This window comes from Nycticebus coucang, chromosome 8, assembly GCF_027406575.1.
Source record: "Nycticebus coucang isolate mNycCou1 chromosome 8, mNycCou1.pri, whole genome shotgun sequence".
NCBI lineage: Eukaryota > Metazoa > Chordata > Mammalia > Primates > Lorisidae > Nycticebus > Nycticebus coucang.
This window is the reverse complement of record NC_069787.1, coordinates 2294605-2314892: the sequence shown is the minus strand read 5'-3', so window position 1 is coordinate 2314892 and position 20288 is coordinate 2294605. Positions and strand designations below refer to the sequence as shown.

Below are 20288 nucleotides of genomic sequence, written 5' to 3'. Positions count from 1 at the left end.
AGGTGCCTATAGTCCCAGCTGCACGGGAGGCTGAGGCAAGAGAATCATGTAAGCCCTAGAGTTAGAGGTTGCTGTGAGCCGTGTGACGCCACGGCACTCTACCCGAGGGCGGTACAGTAAGACTCTGTCTCTACAAAAAAAAAAAAGAAGAAGAAGAATATGTTCCAGCTCCATCCATGTAAACATGAAAGAGGTAATGTCTCCATCTTTCTTTAAGGCTTCACAATATTCCATATTGTACATATGGAATATTGTACATATTCCATATTGTACATATTCCATTGTACATATGGAATATTGTGAAGCCTTAAAGCTTCACAATAATTGTGGTGAAGCTTATTCACCACAATTTATTAATCCATTCATAGGTCAATGGGCACTTGGGCTTCTTCCCCAACTTAGCAATTATGAATTGGGCTGCAATAAACATTCCGGTACAAATATCTTTGTTATAATGTGATTTTTGGTCTTCTGGATATATACCTAGTAGAGGAACTGAAGGATTGTATAGCAGGTCTATTTTTAGATCCCTAAGTGATCTCCAAACATCTTTCCAAAAGAAAGGAAAAACATACCAAGTTCATGGCTGGAAGAATCAACATCGTTAAAATGTCCATACTACCCAAAGCAATATACAATTTTATTTTATTTTTTTATATCCAGATAATTTATTTAAAACACTAACAAATTTTTCTGACCTTGGGAGGAAAAAAATTCTGAAGTAGAGGGTTTTAGTGGAGAAAGACTAAAGAGAAGAATGCTATGTTCTCTGGCACCCTTTAACAAGCTCATTAGTAAGATCCCAGTTTGAAGGCTTGTCACCAATGAAGGAAGAGCTGCAGGAGAATATATCTTTGTCAGGATGAATAAAAAACCAGTTAAAGGTAATACTCTGTTCATCTTTCTAATCATTTACACAAAATTTGGTCCACTTCTTCATTTGCCAGTCAGTTCTCCTAAAATTAAAGGAACAAAACTATATCTTGGGTTATAGCGTTAACTCTTTGGGTAAAAGAACTGTTGCCCCTGTTTTGCTTCTCAGCTAGATTTCTCATTATCTTCACCGAACTTCTTAACCCGTGAATACTTTTTGCAAGATGATTTGAAGCAGCCAGGAGGCCAAGACAGTGGCCATGAGAAGCAGCAAGGAATTGAGCCTTGTACATTTTTCTCAAAAAAATAAAAGATAGGGAACCACCATGCCCGAGACAAGAAATTAGTCTGTGAAGAAACCTTCAAGTTCTTTTCATTGGCCATTGAATGGTACCACCAAAACAGCAGTTTTGTGACATAATAAGCAATGATTACATCAATAGTATAATGTTCATGGGCTACAAGAATGCAGATGATCCCAGGAGCACACAGGAGCCTGCAGGTTAAGTGATACCACCAGAAGTGGCCAGGCAAATATTCTTTAATGATCAAATAAGTAAGTGTCAGTGAAACTGTATGACCACTGAAGAGGAAATCTCCACATAAGATATGTGATCCAGTTATGGACAATCCACCACCAGAAATCAACCATAGAATCTGTTATATATATATATATTTTTTTTTTTTTTTTGTAGAGACAGAGTCTCACTTTATGGCCCTCGGTAGAGTGCCGTGGCCTCACACAGCTCACAGCAACCTCCAGCTCCTGGGCCTAAGCGATTCTCTTGCCTCAGCCTCCCGAGTAGCTGGGACTACAGGCGCCCGCCACAACGCCCGGCTAGAATCTGTTATATTTTTGCCTGAGATTCTCCATTGAGCTTTGGAGCACACTGGAAATGCATTCCAGGTACAGGTATAGTAGTAACATACATTCTGATATGGTGATATAGGTACAAAGTTCCTAGGATAAAAAATAATCTGTGCCTCACTATTGACTTGTATCTCAGAAACAAGCACTGGGTGATCCATAAGCCAAATAAAATAATCCCATTTATTTCTGATACAGAAAATGCCCATTTCACCCGATCAACATAATCAAAAAACTTGTCGGGGAGCGGAGGGCGGAGCTCCTTGGGAGGGACCCTCTCGTGGAGGACCGTAATCATGACAGTTGTTAGGACAAGGTTGAAGGCCGCATATATGAAGGCAATGCCCGTCTTCCACCACTCTAGGGGAAATTTGTTCCTTGGTTCAGCAGGCGTAGCAATTTGAATGTAGTCCGGATACTTTCTGGTGCCATTTCACAGCCCATTAGATAAGCTCTTAGGTTTACCACTGCCATTTTTGTCTTCTTCTTCAGCAGGCTCGGGTGGTCCAGTGTAAGCACTGGCAGGGCCATTGGTTTGATTTTCTAGATGCTCTTCCAGTTTTGCTCTCTCTATGGTATCCATTGTCTCCCAGCCTTCAGATCAAAAAAGGGATGGTGAAGTTCTTGTTCTTTGTGGAAAATTTAACTATCTTAAATCCTTTTTTGTCCAAGATCCATATGAACTCTTACAATGAACTGCTGTTTCCTGATATAGAATGTAACAGGCAGAGACGTATTGTTCACTTCATTCACACATCTGTCTGCTGCACACTCACCACTTTCAGGAAAGGAAGCCAACTCTTCTCCCAAAAAGATGATACTATCTCACTGTTTCCAGATGGCAGCAAGCAGACTCCACCTTGGTCCTTTCAGCAATCAACATTCCCAGTCTTGTGCAGATCCTTTCTGAGAAGAGCAGTAAAGGACCAGTGGATGACAGCTTTCACAAGCAATGAAACCATGAAAAAACACCAGATGCAGCGCCTGTAGTCCCAGCTACTCGGGAGGCTGAGGCAAAAGAATCGCCTAAGCCCAGGAGCTAGAGGTTGCTGTGAGCTATGACATCACCGCACTCTACTGAGGGCAATAAAGTGAGACTCTGTCTCCCTCAGAGCCGGGGCTCCAGATGCTCCCAGCTGAAGGCACTTGCTGCTGGGGAAGGGGATCTGCCAGGAGACACCGCTGCCGCCAGAAAGTTTGCTGGGGTCTTGCCCTCCCGCACCTGGGCCCCACGAGGGGAAGCAGCTCTCCGGGCTCCTCCAGCAGCCGCAGCCCTTGCCAAGGCTGCACTCTTGCCAAGGCCACACTCGCCGGCCATGCAGCGGAGCACAGGCAGGGCGGGGTCTCTCCGCCCCAGTCGGCCCCCGCGGCTGCAATATTCCGTTAAAGAACCACTGTCATACTTTAAAGATCCCCCAGAAATAATACTTCATTTTATACAGAATCAGAAAAATCAAAAAAAAAAAAAAAACAAGAATCAGAAAAATCCCTGAATAGCCAAGACATTACTCAGAAATAAAAACAAATCAGGAAGAATCACACTACCAGACCTCAGACTATACTATAAATCCATAGTGATCAAAACAGCATGGCACTGGCACAAAAACAGAGAGGTAGATGTATGGAACAGAATGGAGAACCAAGAGATGAACCCAGCTACTTACCATCATTTGATCTTCAATATGCCAATTAAAAACATTCAGTGGGAGGTTATGTCTCCAACAAAGGTTTAATAACCAGAATCCACAGAGAACTCAAAAGTATTAGCAAGAAAAGAACAAGTGATCCCATCTCAGGGTGGGGCAAGGGACTTGAAGAGAAACTTCCCTGAAGAAGACAGGCGCATGGCCTACAGACACATGAAAAAATGCTCATCATCCTTAATCATCAGAGAAATGCAAAACAGTATTTTTTAATTCTGTTTGCCTAACAGCCCATCATGTCAAAGAAGCCCAAGAGATGGCGCCTGTGGCTCAACCAACTAAAGTGCCAGCCATATACACTTGAGCTGACAGGTTCGACCCCAGCCCTGGCCCGCCAAACAACAATGACGGCTGCAACCAAAAAACAACCAGGCATTGTGGTGGGCACCTGTAGTCCCAGGTACTTGGGAGGCAGAGGCAGGAGAATCACTTGAACCCAAGAGTTGGAGGTTGCTGTGAGCTGTGATGCCACTGCACTCTACCGAGGAGGACAACTTGAGACTCTGTCCCCAAAAAAAAAAAAGAAGCCGAAGAGAATGCTGAAAAAAGAAAACAGATATCTTTTTTTTTTGGCCGGGGCTGGGTTTGAACCCACCACCTCCGGCATATGGGACCGGCGCCCCACTCCTTGAGCCACAGGCGCTGCCCAGAAAACAGATATCTTTAATGAACATTGGGAATTGCAATATAATCTTGTTTCTGCTAGAGATGATATTTGCTTGCTTAGAGATACTGCAGCATCGACATTAACGCAATTAAAGCTCATCAGCATTGTAACACTCATTAAGGACCATAAGAATTTTAAATAGAGGGACTGACAGGAAAGGTTGGTGTTGCAGAAATTAAAAGATGAAAAGCAAAAGTGAAGACAATTCTTTCAGGCAGCAATAAGACCTGGAAATAATGCCATTAAAGGAAACTGTAAAGTAGTTTTTATAAAAATGGAAGCCATTCATGATGTAGAAATTGTAAAAGAATACATTGTCAAAGTTGTAGGATGCTTGGACCCTGATATTGTTTCAAAGTACAAACAACTGCCTCTTTCAAGAACCATAACTGACCAACAGCATGAATTAGCCTTCAACTTAATAGAACTTCATGTAATACTTCAGAAGGAAAATACATATTATTCAAGCACTTTGGATGCATCAACTGATACTACTGGCTTGGCACAGGTTTTATACTTCAGGTCATAACAGAAGATTTTCTTTACCACAGTCACTTACTTTGGGCACCCTTGCAAACAGAACATGGGGAATGAATACAACTTTCAAGATAAATGCTGTGAAGTTGAACTGAATTTGGTAAATGTGGTGAGGGTGTGGTGAGGGAGTATGTATGTACAGATGGTGCACTTTCCATGACAGGAAAATATGAAGGGTTTATTTCCCAGATTTAAAAAAAAGTATTAACAGATACAGATGCTCTCGAGGGGTGGCGCCTGTGGCTCAGCGGGTAGGGCGCCGGTCCCATATGCCGGAGGTGGCGGGTTCAAACCCAGCCCCGGCCAAATTAAAAAAAAAAAAAAAAAAGATACAGATGCTCTCATTTCTTTTCATTGTATCTTTCATCAGCAAAATCTCTGTGCTAAAGCTATTAAGTGACACTTTGCAACAAGTTATAAGTACTGTTAACTATACTAGTGCAAATGTATCCATCAGTTTCATAACATGCTAAAGTTGAACAATGAGGTATTCAGCGTGGATTTGCCCCATCATTCTAAAATGAGTTGGCTATCACAGGAACAGGTATTAGCCAAAATTTTATCTCTGTAAGAACAGTTAAATTTTATGAATAACAGAATCAGCAATGAGAATTATTGAGAAGATTTCTATAGGAATGCAGTATTTGATACAGTATCACATCAAAATAATCTGAATATTTCTTTGTAAGGTGAAACTAACTATATATTATATGTGGCAAAAATCCAAGCATTTCAAAAAAAGCTTCTCCAAAAGTAAATTCTGGAAGAACCGTTTCCAGAATTTCCAAGCAAAGATCATTGATTAGCAGGATGAGTTACATGTATAAAAATCATCTGACGAATACACAACTATTATAGACTTATTAATTGGAAAATACAATGAAAGGTTCACAGACTTTGAGAATCATGACATTACACTCAAATTAGTATTTCAGCCTCATTTAGTTAACACCATCAAAGCACCTAAAGAAAACTACATATGAAAAAAAAAAAGAAAACTACATATGGAATTGAGTGAGCTCTCAGTAGATGACATTTTAGAGTCAATATATGATGCTAAGAAAGATTCAATTAAAATATGGAAAAATGCAGTAGAATAAATAGGCCTTCAGCAATATGCTAAAAAATGCTTTCTTGCTTTTTTCTATCACTTTACTCCTGCAGATCTACATTCTCCTGCCTGGCCCAAATCAAGACTCTCTTAAGGTCACAAAAGACTGATACACATCTAAAGTATCAACTAAAATTGCTGCAACCCAAATATTCAAATGCTTTTTAACAAAAAGCAAATACAACAAAGTCATTAAAAAGATAACTTTAAAATTAACAAAGATTTCATTTTTTGAAATTAAGTACAAAATAGATTGTTACAAAATAATGTACATTTTTAAGTATATCTAATAGAAGTTTGTTGAACGAGGCCTTATTTGATTATAGCTAAATATGGTCTTCCAACATGAAAAGGTTTCCCACCTGTGTACTTAAACTCATCACTATAGCTAGGACCCAGAATGTCCAGTGAGCAGTGAGGCCATATGCCACCAAACTAATAATAGCCACCCAATCTACACATATTCCCATAGGTTCTTGTAGGTGTATAGAATATTTCAGGAAGGAGGGCGGCGCCCGTGGCTCAGTCGATGGGGCGCCGGCCCCATGTACCGAGGGTGGTGGGTTCAAACCCGGCCCCGGCCAAACGGCAACCAAAAAATAGCCGGGCGTTGTGGCGGGCGCCTGTAGTCCCAGCTGCTAGGGAGGCTGAGGCAAGAGAATCCTTAAGCCCAGGAATTGGAAGTTGCTGTGAGCTGTGTGAGGCCACGGCACTCTACCAAGGGCCATAAAGTGAGATTCTGTCTCTACAAAAAAAAAAAAAAAGAAAAGAATATTTCAGGAAGGAAACAGAAGGAAATGGAAGGAATGTAATCAGGGAAAGTCAGCAGTGACAAGTAGACACTTTTATGCCATGTGCTTACGTGACTATATCATTTTTTCCTAAAAACAAAACAATTTCTAGGCTGGCAGGGTGGCTCACGCCTGTAATCCTAGCACTCTGGAGGCAGGTGGATTGCCTGAGCTCATGGATTTGAAACCAGCCTCAGCAAGAGTGTGACTCTCTCTAAAAATAGTGAGAGCTGTTGTGGTCTGTAGTCCCAGCTACTGGGGAGGCTGAGGCAAGAGAATCGCTTGAACCCAAGAGTTTGAGGTTGCTGTGAGCTGTGACGCTACAGCACTCTACAGACGGCAACAAACTGAGGCTCTGTCTCAAAAAAAATAAAATAAAATAAAGAGAAGAAAAGGGGGGTTTATACATAGACACAGATATACTTGTATGGACATGAAGTTTTTTTGAAATGATACACAAGAAACTGAGGATAGAGGTTGACTCTGGGAACAGGAACCAGGAGACCAAAGGACAGGTGAGTGGGGAGCTGCTTTGAGGCGTTAGGTACACCTTTGGTAGCTTTTGAACTCTGTTAACTTGAAAATGTCTTGCACGTTTTTAAAATAAATACATGTGTGTGGTTTGTTTTGCGCTGGGCTGTGTTGGGGAGACGCGCTTTTGTCTTAGCCAGCTGTGAGTTCGGATCCCCCAAGCCTCTGCTCACTCGCTGCGGAGCCTTGGACCCGTCACACGCTTCCCTGCGGGCTCAGGGCCCCCGTCTGCCAGGCTGGACCATCTCCCTTCCCGGGCAGCTGCTCCAGCGGGGTCGCACCCTGAACCCGGCTCCCGCCCGCGCCCACGCTCACCGCCGATGATGGTCCGGATGAGGGAGGCGTGCCCCGGGCAGTCAACCAGCGTGACCTGAAGGAGCGGCTCGCCCAGCTCGGGCTCCGCCTCAGGCGCCGGCAGAGCCGACCGCAGGCGCGCGGGCAGCGGCACCGAGAAGCACGAGAAGCCCAGGTCCAGCGTGATGCCGCGCTCGCGGCTCTGCGGCTGCTTGTCAAAGGCTGCGGTGGAGGCCGTGGTGCTCAAGGCCCGCGCCAGCGCCGTCTTGCCGCTGTCAATGTGGCCCAGCACGCCCACGTTCACGTTCACCCGCCGCCCCGCCATGCCGCCGCTCGGAACGCTCTCCCGCCCGCCCCTCAGCTCCCCGGCGGCTGCTGCGGTCCGGCCCGTTAAGCTGCCCCCCCGCAACTGGCGCGCCGGGAGCTCCGGTTCCGGCCGCGAAGCTTCCTCCCTGGGCCCGCGGGCACCTCCAGGAGCGCGCACGGAGTGGGTTCCCCGGAGACAGGACTTGAGGAAACGACAGGGCTGCTCTCCCACCCGGCTCCTCACTCCTGAAGCCTCCGGGAGCCCGAGATTGGGGGATCCTGCCCTTCCACCCATCCATGCATTCGTTTCAATGAATTCTTTTAAGTGCCTGCTCAACAAAGAGCAAATACAACAAAGTCGTTAAAAAGTTAACTTTAAAATTAACAAAGTGTTCATTTTTTGAAATTAAGTACATACTAGATTTTTACAAAATGATGTACATTTTTAAGTTTATCGAATAGTAGTTTCTTGAATGAGGTCTTATTTGTAGCACACACTGTTCTCCTGTTGGGATAGGGTCCCCTAATATATTCTAGGGCATGAGAGACAAGTTGGACGGTATACAGGTGAGCTAATATTGAACCAGCTTCTAGGAAAAATAAAAGCAGAGATAAAAAGGACTGGGTGGGAAGGACAACTACTTAAGGGAAGATCTGTAGCCATTGGTTCTTACCATTTGTGCTGAGGCTCCAGTGTGGAGAAGGAGCCAGCCATGGGAAGATCCGGAAAAGACTTGAAGAAGGAAAAGGACAATGTTATTTTCGCCCTGAGAATCTGTAGCTGGGCCTCAAGAGGGGCTGTAGAGCTCCAAACTGTATATAAAGTGTGTTGTGTAGTTACATGTGCTAGAGAGAGGGTCCACAACTCTAACCAAACTTTGAAAAATGTCTAGAACCAAAAAAAGAATTGCTTCTTGGCCTTTTGGCTAAGAGAAAGTGTATAGAACAACAAAAAGCTTTTCAACCAGTCACCAAACAGAACTCACTAACGTAAGTGCCTGCTCTGGCCAGGCAGGAAACTCAAAGAAGAGAAGTTACCTCAGTCTCAGATGCCAGGTAGTGATGAGGGCTGGAGAACACTTGTCCTATGTAAAGAGAGCATCCATTGATCAGCCTCAGACAATTGCTACCAGGCGGGAATGCTAGCCCCAAATCACCGATCCTTCCATTTGTCAAGAGAAGAGAGTGTTTCTGTATGAAACTTCACTTTTACATGTCAGCAACTAATTTGACTTTTAATTTAAAACACTGTGATGGCCAAACACAAAATTCACTGGATTCTGCCTGGCACCCAAATTGCCCTCTGTGATGAGCCAGGCCTGGAGCTGATATAATGGTGTTATCAGTAAGTACTCCCTGGTGCTTCCAGCAGTCCGGGCTCTGCACTAGAAGCAGAGTACCCGCCATAGACTGAATTGTGTCCCCCCGAAAGCTCAAGTGTTGAAATCTTAACCTCCAATGTGATTATTTGAGAATGGGTTACTTGGGACAGTATTAGGGTTAGATAAGGTCATAAGAGAAGACCGTCAGGATGGGATGAGTGCCCTTCCAAAAAGAGACCAGAGAGTTTGTGTTTCCATTTTCACATCTTACAAACAGAAAACAATAAAAATATATCTCAATGGTTAGGGCACCAGCCACGTGGTGGGTTCAAACTGGGCCCAAGCCTGCTAAACAACAATGACAACAACAACAAAAAATAGCCCAGTGTTGTGGTGGGCACCTGTAGTCCCAACCACTTGGGAGGCTGAGGCAAGAGAATTGCTTAAGCCCAGGAGTTGAAGGTTGCTGTGAGCTGTGATGCCATGGCACTCTACCGAGGGCAATGTAAACTCAAAAAAAAACCGAAAACTAAAAATTTATCTTTTTTTTAAATCTTGTAGTAAAAGCAGTAATCCTCCTCAAAAGGGAGGCTTAGTAAACAGGTTATAAGAACTTTAGAGGCTCTATATGCCTCTGAAGAATATTTCAGCTAACAAAATGTTCTTAACAGGGCCTTGTTTCAAACAAACCTTCTCTCTCACCTCTGCCCTACACAGAATCTGACAAATGATAATAGAAAGAGGGTTTGTGTTTTAAAGCTTTAGTGTTGCTGTCCTGGCCTCATAGACTCACTCATGAACTTCATGCAATGACTTCTGAAGCATTGATTGAACCTCAGGTTGACCTTGGCCCTTGGGAGATGCAGTTTCTACCCTCAAGATTTTCACAGTCGGATGGGGAGGTTGGAGGGGTGACTCACTGTGATAATCTGGTGCTTACAAGACAGGAGGTGCAAGCTTTGAGTGGGAGTGAGCTGCAGCCAAGGAGGATTCAGTCAAGGGAGGATTTGCAAAGGTGGTGACAACTGATCTGAACTGGAATAAAGTGCAGAAGCAGCGGTCTACATTGGAGAAAAATATCTGAGCAAGACCAGGGTGTGCCTGTGCCTCAGAGGGGTGTGGGGTGCAGTGACAGATGACTAGAAAGAGGCTTGCAGCTCTTCTCCCAGCCGTTCTCTATCTTGACTGAGGTTTGGGTTTTAGAGATGTAGGCATTTGTCAATATTTGGTGAATACGCACTTAAGTTTGTTTGCTTTACAGTATGGAAATTTTATGGTAAAAGAAAGTGCCTGGTCACAGTGGCTCACATCTATAATCCCAGCACTTTGGGAGGCTGAGGCCAAAGGACTGCCTGAACCCTGGAGTTTGAGACCAGCCTGAGAAATGTAATGAGACCTTGTATCTATAAAAATTATTTTAAATTAGCCGAGCATAATAGCCCAACCCTATAGTCCTCACTATTCCAGACGCTGAGATGAGAAGAGTGCTCGAGCCCGGGGTTTTGAGGTTACAGTGAGCTAGGATGGCACCACTGCACTCGGCCTGGGCCAAAAAGTTCTACCCTCTCTCTTAAAAAAAAAAAAAAGACAAAAACGTAGATGAATTGATGGGTAGCTAGAGGGATGGCCAAATGAACATGAATGAGCACCTGCTAGATGCTAGGTGCTGATTTACTGGAGCCACAGCAATGAACAAAGCAAATAATGATTAAGTGCTTTGGAAGAAATAAAGGAAGACAATGTGTTTGAGAGTTATTGGTAGAAAAGGGGAAGACACCAGCTAAGGGAGAGGCATTTGAGCTGACAAAGACACCATGAGAAGGGCCAGAAACGAGGAAACTGATGAAAGAGCAAGCTGGACAGAGGAAGCAGCTGGTTCAAAGACAGCAGCAGCTGGGCTTTGTGGCGGGGCGGAGGATGGGATGGAAGCAGCAAGCTAAGCTTACTCTGGAAATGTCTTTCAAAGTATGGTTTTAGCCTGGCTCTGAGGCCTTCTAACACATCAAAGGCAGAAGCTCTGGAAAGCCAGTAAGAGGCCCAGGTCAGGAGACTTTCCAAGAAAATAGGATCTCAGCAATGCTGAGATGGGTGTTAAAGTATCACCCACAGTCTCGGCACCTGTGGCTCAAGCAGCTAAAGCGCCAGCCACATACACCTGAGCTGGCGGGTTCAAATCCAGCTTGAGCCTGCCAAACAATGATGACAGCTGCAACCAAAAAAAATAGCCAGGTGAATATGCACTTAAGTTTGTTTGCTTTACAGTATGGAAATTTTATGGTAAAATTGTGGTGGGTGCCTGTAGTCTTAGCTACTTGGGAGGCGGAGGCAGGAGAATCTCCTGAGACCAGGAGTTGGAGGTTGCTGTGAGTTGTGATGCCACGGCACTCTATCCAGGGCGACAGCTTGAGGCTCTGTCTCAAAAAAAAAAAAAAAAATATATATATATATATATCACTCACATCTCCCGCCCTGTGTGGGATCTGGCTGCATAGCTAGCTCAGGGTCATAGACCCAGACACCCTCATACAGACTATTAGGATTCATTCCTCAAGACAGTTGCTCTGGAGACATTTCAGGCTCCAGCCCCTCTTCCTCTTGGGCCTCAAAGACAATGTCTTTATGAAATGCACGTTCTAGTACAGAGATGTCTTTTGTATATTGCAATTAGTAACTACTATTATAAACAAATGAAATGTCCTTTAAAAGAGTCATTATGCTAAGTTGGAAATTACAGAGAAAGAAAAAGCAATTGGAGCTGGATTCAGTGGCTTACACCTGTAATCCCAGAGATTTGGGACACTGAGGTAAGAAGAGTGCTTAAGGCCAGAAGTTCAAAACCAACCTGAGCAATATAGTGAGAATCCCATCTCTAAGACTTTAAAAGTGTGGTGGTGTACATCTATATATAGTCCCAGCTAGTTGGGAGTCTGAGATGGGAGGCCCAGGAGTTTGAGGCTGTAGTGAGCTATGATTGTGCCACTGTACACCAAGGTGGGCCACAGAATGAGACCCTATCTCCACCATAATAATAATAATAATAATACCAAAAATAATAATTTAAGTCTGGCTGCAGTGAATCATGCCTGTAATCCTAGCACTCCGGGAGGCCAAGGCAGGTAGATTACCTGAGCTCACAAGTTCCAGATCAGCCTGAGCCAGAGCAAGACCGCATCTTTAAAAATAGCCGGGTGCTGTGGCAGGTGTTTATAATCCCACCTACTTGGGAGGCTGAGGCAGGAGAATCACTTGATCCCAAGACTTTGAGGTTGCTGTGAGCTGTGAAGCCCACCGCACTCTACCAAAGGCAACAAAGTGACACTTTATCTCAAAAAAAAAGAACAAAACTAATAATTTACAAGAAGAAGAGTGATGGGTCATTACACCAGTGTGCCTGCTTTTTCTATATATTTGAAGTTTTCCATAATAAAAATTGTAAACAGGAAAAGAGAGATTATGCTATTTCCATACAGTGGAATATTATTCAGCCCTTACAAAGAACAAAGAAGCTCTTTGTATACATTTGGGAACAATCTCTGAGATACGCTGGCAACTGAAGAAAGTAAGGTGCACACCAGTACGTGTAGCGTGTTTGCATGTGTGAAAAACACACTCTTTGTATTTACTGTACCAGTAAAGAACAGCCTGACACAGGGATATACAAGTGGTGGGGCGCACCGACCCAGGAAGACCCAGGAATTAGCCCTCTCATTTTCTCTACCGGCACTTTCCTCCCTGGTGATCTTCCTGTCTCCCGGATGTAGGTTATTGACTCCCCAGTTTATATCTCTCCCCAGACCTCTCTCCTTGACTGTCTAATAGACACCTCAAGACTGGTGTTTCTCATCTTCTCCTCTACCCGACTCCACCAGCAACCCCCCGTCAATGAATGGGAACGTCATCCTTACGGTTGCTCAGGCACCAAACCATGGCTCAGTCCTTGACTCTTCTCTCTTTTGTACCCTACATCCAATTCACCCAAAAAATCCCCTTGGTTTTACCTCTAGAATCCACCCACCTCTCAACACCTCCACCATTGGCACTCTAAGCCATCTCTTGCCAGGATATTGCAACAGAAAAATTCACTCTGTCATATGATTGTGTAAGTCTTGGCAAATATAGGGTTAGAAAACCACCACCACAATCAAGATTAAAAAAAAAAAAAAAACAGTGTTGCTGGGAAAGGCTGGAGGAGAGATTGGACATGGCTTCCAATGGATCTCTAAGTAAGGACAGTCATGAAGAAATAAGAATAAAAGGGAGCAGAGGAAAAATAAGATCACGACATAAATTTACTCCAGATGACCTGAAGATACTTCAACAGGCATTTGAACAAAATCCTTACCCTGACTATTCAACAAGGGAAGAATTGGCCAATCAAGTCCATTGCCTTGTTTGTGTAATTAATAACTGGTTTCAAAACAAAAGATCAAAATTGCCACTGAGAGACAGAGAATGTTTGCTGCCTGGAAACAGAATGGGTTTCTTGTCCAAAGTCACCCACTTAGAAGCCTCCAGGAATACCGGGAGGAGTCTCCCAACCACAACACGGAGCAGACCTCCTCTTGCACCCTCATGGGTAGAGCTGCCTGTTCTTCTCTGGAGACACAGAGGGTTCCCAGTGATCTGGATGGCTGGAGTGATTCTGGTAGCTCCAGCAATGAAACCAAGCCGTGCTGTTGAAGATGAAAGTGAAACAAGAAGGGAACTTTCTCCTAGTTATGGATCAGAAACCATTCTTCATGCTCCTCCACCTTCTATGTGTTGATCTGAGAGGAGAAGGCCTCAGACAAGGAAGGCCAGCCTGCAAACCTCTCCTTCTGCCCTGTCCTGTGCAGCAGGGGGAGACAGAGCCCCACTGTCATTACTCATCATTTCAAGGACAACAGAGTAGTGGGGGATGTCATCAAGAGAAGCTGCTCCACTTTAGATCAAGTTCTAAAGTGCCCGAATCCTAGGCATTTAGATGACAGTACTGTTTGTGGAGCCGAAAGAGGTGAATTAGTACCTGGAAGGGGAGAATGAGGTCAAAGTTTGCCTCTGGAGATGACTGTCTGAGCTTGTTCTGGCAGGAGTGTTGGGACTCATTCCCTGGCAGGGGCAACTGAGCCTTAGTGCAAGTGGGACTGGGAAATAGAACTACAGATGGCCGGTGAGGTCGTTCATGTCTGTAATCCCAGCACTCTGGGAGGCAGAGGTGAATAGATTGCCTGAGCTTAGGAGTTGGAGATCAGCTTGAGCAAAGCAAGACCCTATCTCTACAAAATAGAAAAATTAGCCAGGCATTGTGGCAGGCATGTCCCAGATCTTGGCAGACAGAGACAAGAGGATTGCTTGAGCCCAAGATTTTGATGTTACTGTGAGCTATGATGTCACAGCACTCAACTCCAGGGCGACAGAGTGAAACTTTGTCTCAAAACAAAAGAAATAAAACTACAGATAAGACCTCAAGCTCTCCAGATAAGATGGAATTTCTGTAGCTGACAGAGATGGCCAGATTAAAATAATGGGAGACAAGCATCCAAGTGGGGTGTATGGAACACCCTTGATGTAAGAACCTCCATCTTAGACAAACACTCATCTCCCATTTCAAAAAGCATCATGCCAACAGGGACAAGATGTCGAGAGACAACACCCAACCAGATAGGGGCATGACCGTGTACTATTTATTAGCCCTCAGCAAAGTTCTCAAAGGCCATAAAAAGAGCAGAACTTCACCAGCTAGAAACAGTTATCTCCATAGACACCATTTTGCTGTCACTGGTGATCAGCACCCAGCTTGTCTCAAAACTGCAGATGCTTGTCTGCAGGGAACATTTTTACACTGCTGGTGGGACTGCAAACTAATACAACCTTTTTGGAAGGCAGTTTGGAGAACCGTCAAAGAACTCAAGTTGGATCTCCTGTTTGATCCTGCAATCTCATTGCTAGGCGTCTACCCAGAAGAAAAAAAATTCTTTTACCACAGGGACACTTGGACTGGACAGTTTATTGCAGCTCAATTTACAATCACCAAAATGTGGAAATAGCCGAAATGCCCACCAACACAGGAATGGATTAACAAGCTATGGTATATGTATACCATGGAATACTATTCAGCCACTAAGAAAGATGGAGACTTTACATTTTTCGTATTAACCCAAAAGGATATAGAACACATTATTCTTTTTTTTTTTTTTTTTTTTTGGTTTTTGGCCGGGGCTGGGTTTGAACCCGCCACCTCTGGCATATGGGACCGGCGTCCTACTCCTTGAGCCACAGGCGCCGCCCAGAACACATTATTCTTAGTGCTGTACTGAAATGTCAGATTAATTTCAGTTGAGGGACATGCTATAAAATAACCACAAGTAATTCTCAACACTATTAAAGTTATCAAAAACAGGAAGAATCTGAGATGCTCTCACAACCAAGAAGACCCTATGGAGGCATAACTACCAAATATAATTTGGTATCTTGAATGAGATCCTGGAACAGAATGAAAAAGGACATTAGGGAAAAACTGAAGAAATCTGAATAAAATATAGATTTTGGTTACAAAAAAAAAAAACAGATTCATACCTCTCAATAAAAAAAAAAACCCTTTGTAATCAAAACGCTCCCACACTTTTAACCCGGGAAGTCGCTGATCGTATTCTCTGTCCCTATAAGTTTTACCTTTTACAGAACATTATATAAATTCTTTCACTGAGCATAATGCGTGTAAGATCATCTGTGTTATTCCACGTAACCGCAGCGTGTGCTCCTTCTCACCACCATGTAGCACCATTGTGTGGATGGGCCCTCGTTGTTGGTTCACACGTGCACCTGCTGAAGGCTATTCAGGTTGTTTCCAGTTCAAAGCTGTTCTAAACACTCTCATGCAGGTTTTATGTGAACCTAAGTTTCCCTCGGGTAGATACCTAGAAGTAGGAAGAGTGGATCATATGATACAGGTATTTTAATTTTATGAGAAACTTGTCAACTGTTTCGCAGAGTGGCTGTGTAATTCCGCATTCCTCCAGCAAAGCAGGGCAGTGCCCTTTGCTTGGCGTCACCACACGCATCTGGTATTGCCATGTGTCTTTTTTTTCTTTTTTCTTTTTTGTGGTTTTTGGCCGGGGCTGGGTTTGAACCCACCACCTCCGGCATATGGGACTGGAGCCTTACTCCTTGAGCCACAGGCACCACCCTTGTTTTGTTTCTTATTTCAGTACTTTCTAGTATGTTATCATGTGTGTCACAGTCATTCTCCTACTAGGTCTCCCCGAATCTATTCTCCATTCAGAGTGAGCCAGAAGGAGTCTTTTTAAACATCTGCGGCCATGTCCCTCAGAACCCTCTCCTGTCCCCTACTCTCACTCAGAGGAGTCTCCCGAGCGGCACAGTGGCACCTACACACACACCATGCTCTCTGGATTCATCTGGTATTTTCTGCTGACGGCAGCCACACTGGCCTTCTTGCTATCACTCAAATCAATCATTCTGGTCCTAACACATTCTTCTCCAAAACGTCATGGCTCACCCCTCACCTCCTTCAGGTTCAGAGTTGCTTTCTTCATGAAAAGCAATAGGCCTTGGACAGCCTATTTTAAAAATAGCCCCCCACTCTTGATGCCCCCTCACCCTACCCTCCCTCCTTCTTTTGCACATACCACCCTTTCACATGCTACAGGGTCTATCCTCTTGTGGAGCTCCTTGCTCAGTGTCTGTTTCCCCAGGTCCAGCCCAGGGCCTGTAAGTGGTGCTTGATAAATGTCATCTCCAGGAAGCATCTGGGTGGCTGCAGGGAAAAGGGGAAGATATTTTACTTGAAACACAATGGAATTTTTAAAATTTTAAATCCAGTAAAAATACTACCTACTCAAGAAATGATTTTTTTTTTCTTTTTTTGAGACAGAGTCTCCCTTTATCACCCTTGGTAGAGTGCCGTGGCGTCACAGCTCACAGCAACCTCCAACTCCTGGGTGTAGGCGATTCTCTTGCCTCAGCCTCCCGAGTAGCTGGGACAACAGGCACCCACCACAATGCCTGGCCATTTTTTTGTTTCAGTTTGGCTGGGGCTGGGTTCAAACCCACCACCCTGGGTATTCGGGCCTGTGCCCTACTCACTGAGCCACAGGCACCACCCAGAAATGATTTTTTTTTTTTTAATTTAAAGCAATATGCTAAAGGCACCAGTGGGACTTAAGATTCTTGAGTTTCTAGTCCCCGGGCAAGAGTCATAAAAGCTTTGGTGTGTGTGTATCCTGTGGACTGATGGACTCTGCACTACTTTTCTGCCAACATCCTGTGACCCTGACCCCACGCAGTCCTGCAAAAGGACAGTTCCAATTTGCCCCGCTCCAGCACTGGCCCACAGGCATCTCTCTTTCCCTAGCTCCCTCGGACTTCAACAGGCCACCAACCTCCATGTCATGTTCTTGTTCTGCACCAGGGGCAAATTTTAAGAGCACATGCAGAAACTCATTGTGAAACTGACTTAAGCCAAAAAGGAAGCCTGCTAGCCCAGGGCTTAGTTAAAAGCACCCTTCCTGCCTCCTCAGCTGAAAGCTTGCCTTGGGGAAGCTACAAAACTGCTTTGTGCCCCAGTTTCTTCATTTGCAAAGTGGGACACCATGGTTCATGGAGTAGAGAGGGTTATATAAATTGGTATTCCTATCGCCCCACGGACAATACCTGTTGTCCTTCAGTGCTATATTAGTGTTGGTGGAGTTAAGCAAATAAAGCTAACTGAAAAGTCTGGGGGGAAGAGCTTGCTTCATTCAGGGGCTCAGATGGCTCCATGATGCCACCAACTTTTTCTTTCTCTCCTTTCCTCCTTCCTCTGAGTTGCCTCTGTTCCCTGGCAGGCTCTCTGCTTACAGGGACAAAGAGGCTGCAACCAGCTCCAAGCTGACACCCCCCCCCAATGCCACAAGGGACCCAAGTTAAGTCCCTTTGGTCCTGAGGCTGCCCCTGGACTGAAAGAAAGAGACAGTGCTCTGTCTAGCAAGGTGGGGGTTACAAAACCCACCCCAAGGTGGGAAGAAGAAACCTGGAAGGGGGAGAATTCCCCCACCTAAATGCAGGTCACATCATGCCTCACCGCTCTTGCACTGAGTCAGGTTTGCTTTAGACCAGGCAGGCGCTCGGAGCTCTCCCCACCGACACTGTAGACTTAGGAGGCCTTGAGAGCAGGGGCCTCCCTCACCTTACACATTCCCAGGGCCCGGCACATGCAAATGTCTTGAACAGACTCGCCCCCCAACCTCTACATCCCCAAGACATCCTCCTTTACAGCAAACACGCTGGGTGCTGCCTGTGCAACTCCATATGCTGGGCACAGCTCCTGGGAAAATTACTGATGGGAAACAGCCTGCAGAACTGCGATTATTGGGGATTTGTTCTTAATTTCATGTGATGCTGGTTTCTTTCTATTTCTTTAATGCCATTTTGTACTAAGGTAGTTCAAAGTTCTTTACAAACAGCCACTAATTAATTCAACTTCATTAAGGCCAATTAATCCAGGATTAATTATAAATTTGCCCAGAGGAAGTTATTATACTTTGCTCTTTGATTTGAGTTTTCGCTTTAGAGTGTTGCTGGAGTGAAATGGAAATTTCCCATTTCTCTGAGGGCATTTACCTTGCCAATGATTGTGTTAACCATGTGCCTTCCTCAGGAGGTCCCACACTAACCCCAAAGGAGGTGCTACCCAGGCCACCAGCAGAGCTGAACAGAGCAGCTCATAGCAGCCCGAGTCAGAGGTCGAGGAAGGTGACGCAGCAGCGGGAGCTCCTCCGTGGGGCTCACATCCCGGCGCGCCCCCGCACTGGCTGTGCGACTTGCCATTTCTTCCACCTGCAGAACGGACATGGTAATGTGGCACAAGATTCTTACGGTCTATTGTTGGTCAGCACCTGCTCCCTCTTCTTCTGTAAGAGCTCCTTGATTCTTCCTGGAGGTCTCCCATCCTTTCCTCCAGGTCACTGGGGGGCTGACCCCACCTCCACTGTAGGGGTGGGGACTCAGGTCTCACCCGTCAGCATGGTTAGCATCCTGGGTCACTGTGATTGGTTGATTGGGCCAACGAGGGTCATATGCTCTACCAAAAAACTACTACCCTGTTTCCCCGAAAATAAGACAGTGTCTTATTTTAAGGTGTGCTCCCAAAGATGCTCTAGGTCTTATTTTCAGGGGACATCTTATCTTTCCTGTAAGTAGGTTTTATTTTCAGAGGATGTCTTATTTTCGGGGAGACAGGGTAGTACACTGTATTCAGTATACTAGTGGTCAGAGGTGTTCAGGAATTAAGAAATTTCTACATTTTTGAAATGATTCTAGGACATAAATACTTATATTGCATGTTGTGTTATTCCTCGGCAGGATCTGGAGCAACTTCCATAGTCAAACACATTAATATTTCTACAGGAAATATGTGAATTTTTTTTTTTTTTTGAGACAGAGTCTTACTCTATTGCCCTGGGCAGAGTGCTGTGGTGTCAGCCTAGCTCACAACAACTTCAGTCTCTTGGGCTAATGTGATCCTCTTGCCTCAGCCTCCCAAGTAGCTGGGACTACGGGCACCACCACAATGCTCAGTTAGTTTATTTTTCTGTTTTTAGTAGAGATGGGGTCTTAGGCTGGTCTCGAACTCCTGGATCACCGTGGGGGTCACAGTGAGCATATGAACCAAGTTGACCTGATTATGGCAAACCCTGGAATTTTTTCCAGGGCAAGTAATATAAAATGCACTCTGTGCTGTGGGACTAAAACTTGGGAAATGCAGTTCTGAGCTATAGTGGACCTCAGGAAGGGAGCCTGGCCATGCAGAATAGTAGTCTCCCCAAAGATGTTCCACATCCTGGAATCTGTGAACTTAGGCAAAAGGGATGTTGCGAATGTGATAATTTTAAAAAATATTTTCGGCACACCTAAGATCCTCTCACAGCCCACCACCATGTCACAGCACGCCGATTGAAAATCACTGCTTGGGCGGCACCTGTGGCTCAGTAAGTAGGGTGCCGGCCCCATATGCCGAGGGTGGCGGGTTCAGACCCAGCCCTGGCCAAACTGCAACCAAAAAATAGCCAGGTGTTGTGGCGGGCGCCTGTGGTCCCAGTTGCTCGGGAGGCTGAGGCAAGAGAATCGCTTAAGCCCAGGAGCTGGAGGTTGCTGTGAGCTGTGTGATGCCACGGCACTCTACCGAGGGCCATAAAGTGAGACTCTGTCTCTACAAAAAAAAAAAAAGAAAGAAAATCACTGCTCTAGGGGCTCCCAACCTCCTAGAATCAAATGGGAACATGAGGCCACTTGCCTCTGGTTTCCAC

General features: G+C 44.9%; 1 protein-coding gene and 1 pseudogene across 4 annotated transcripts in view; both read right to left on the bottom strand.

The window, feature by feature from the left end:
* EEFSEC (eukaryotic elongation factor, selenocysteine-tRNA specific) overlaps positions 1 to 12951 on the bottom strand; it is a 300214-nt gene extending 287263 nt beyond the window's left edge. For 2 of the 4 annotated variants that reach the window (XM_053599611.1, XM_053599609.1), the window contains exon 1: positions 7397 to 7728. In XM_053599611.1, coding sequence (XP_053455586.1) covers positions 7397 to 7700 — 304 coding nt within the window. In that variant the 5' untranslated portion in view covers positions 7701 to 7728. Of the gene's footprint in view, positions 1 to 7396; positions 7736 to 12908 lie in introns of those variants that run through there. The other 2 variants (XM_053599610.1, XM_053599608.1) reach the window with 2 other exon arrangements.
* LOC128591840 (phosphatidylcholine:ceramide cholinephosphotransferase 2-like) lies at positions 717 to 7517 on the bottom strand (annotated as a pseudogene).
* Positions 12952 to 20288: the final 7337 nt, after the last annotated feature.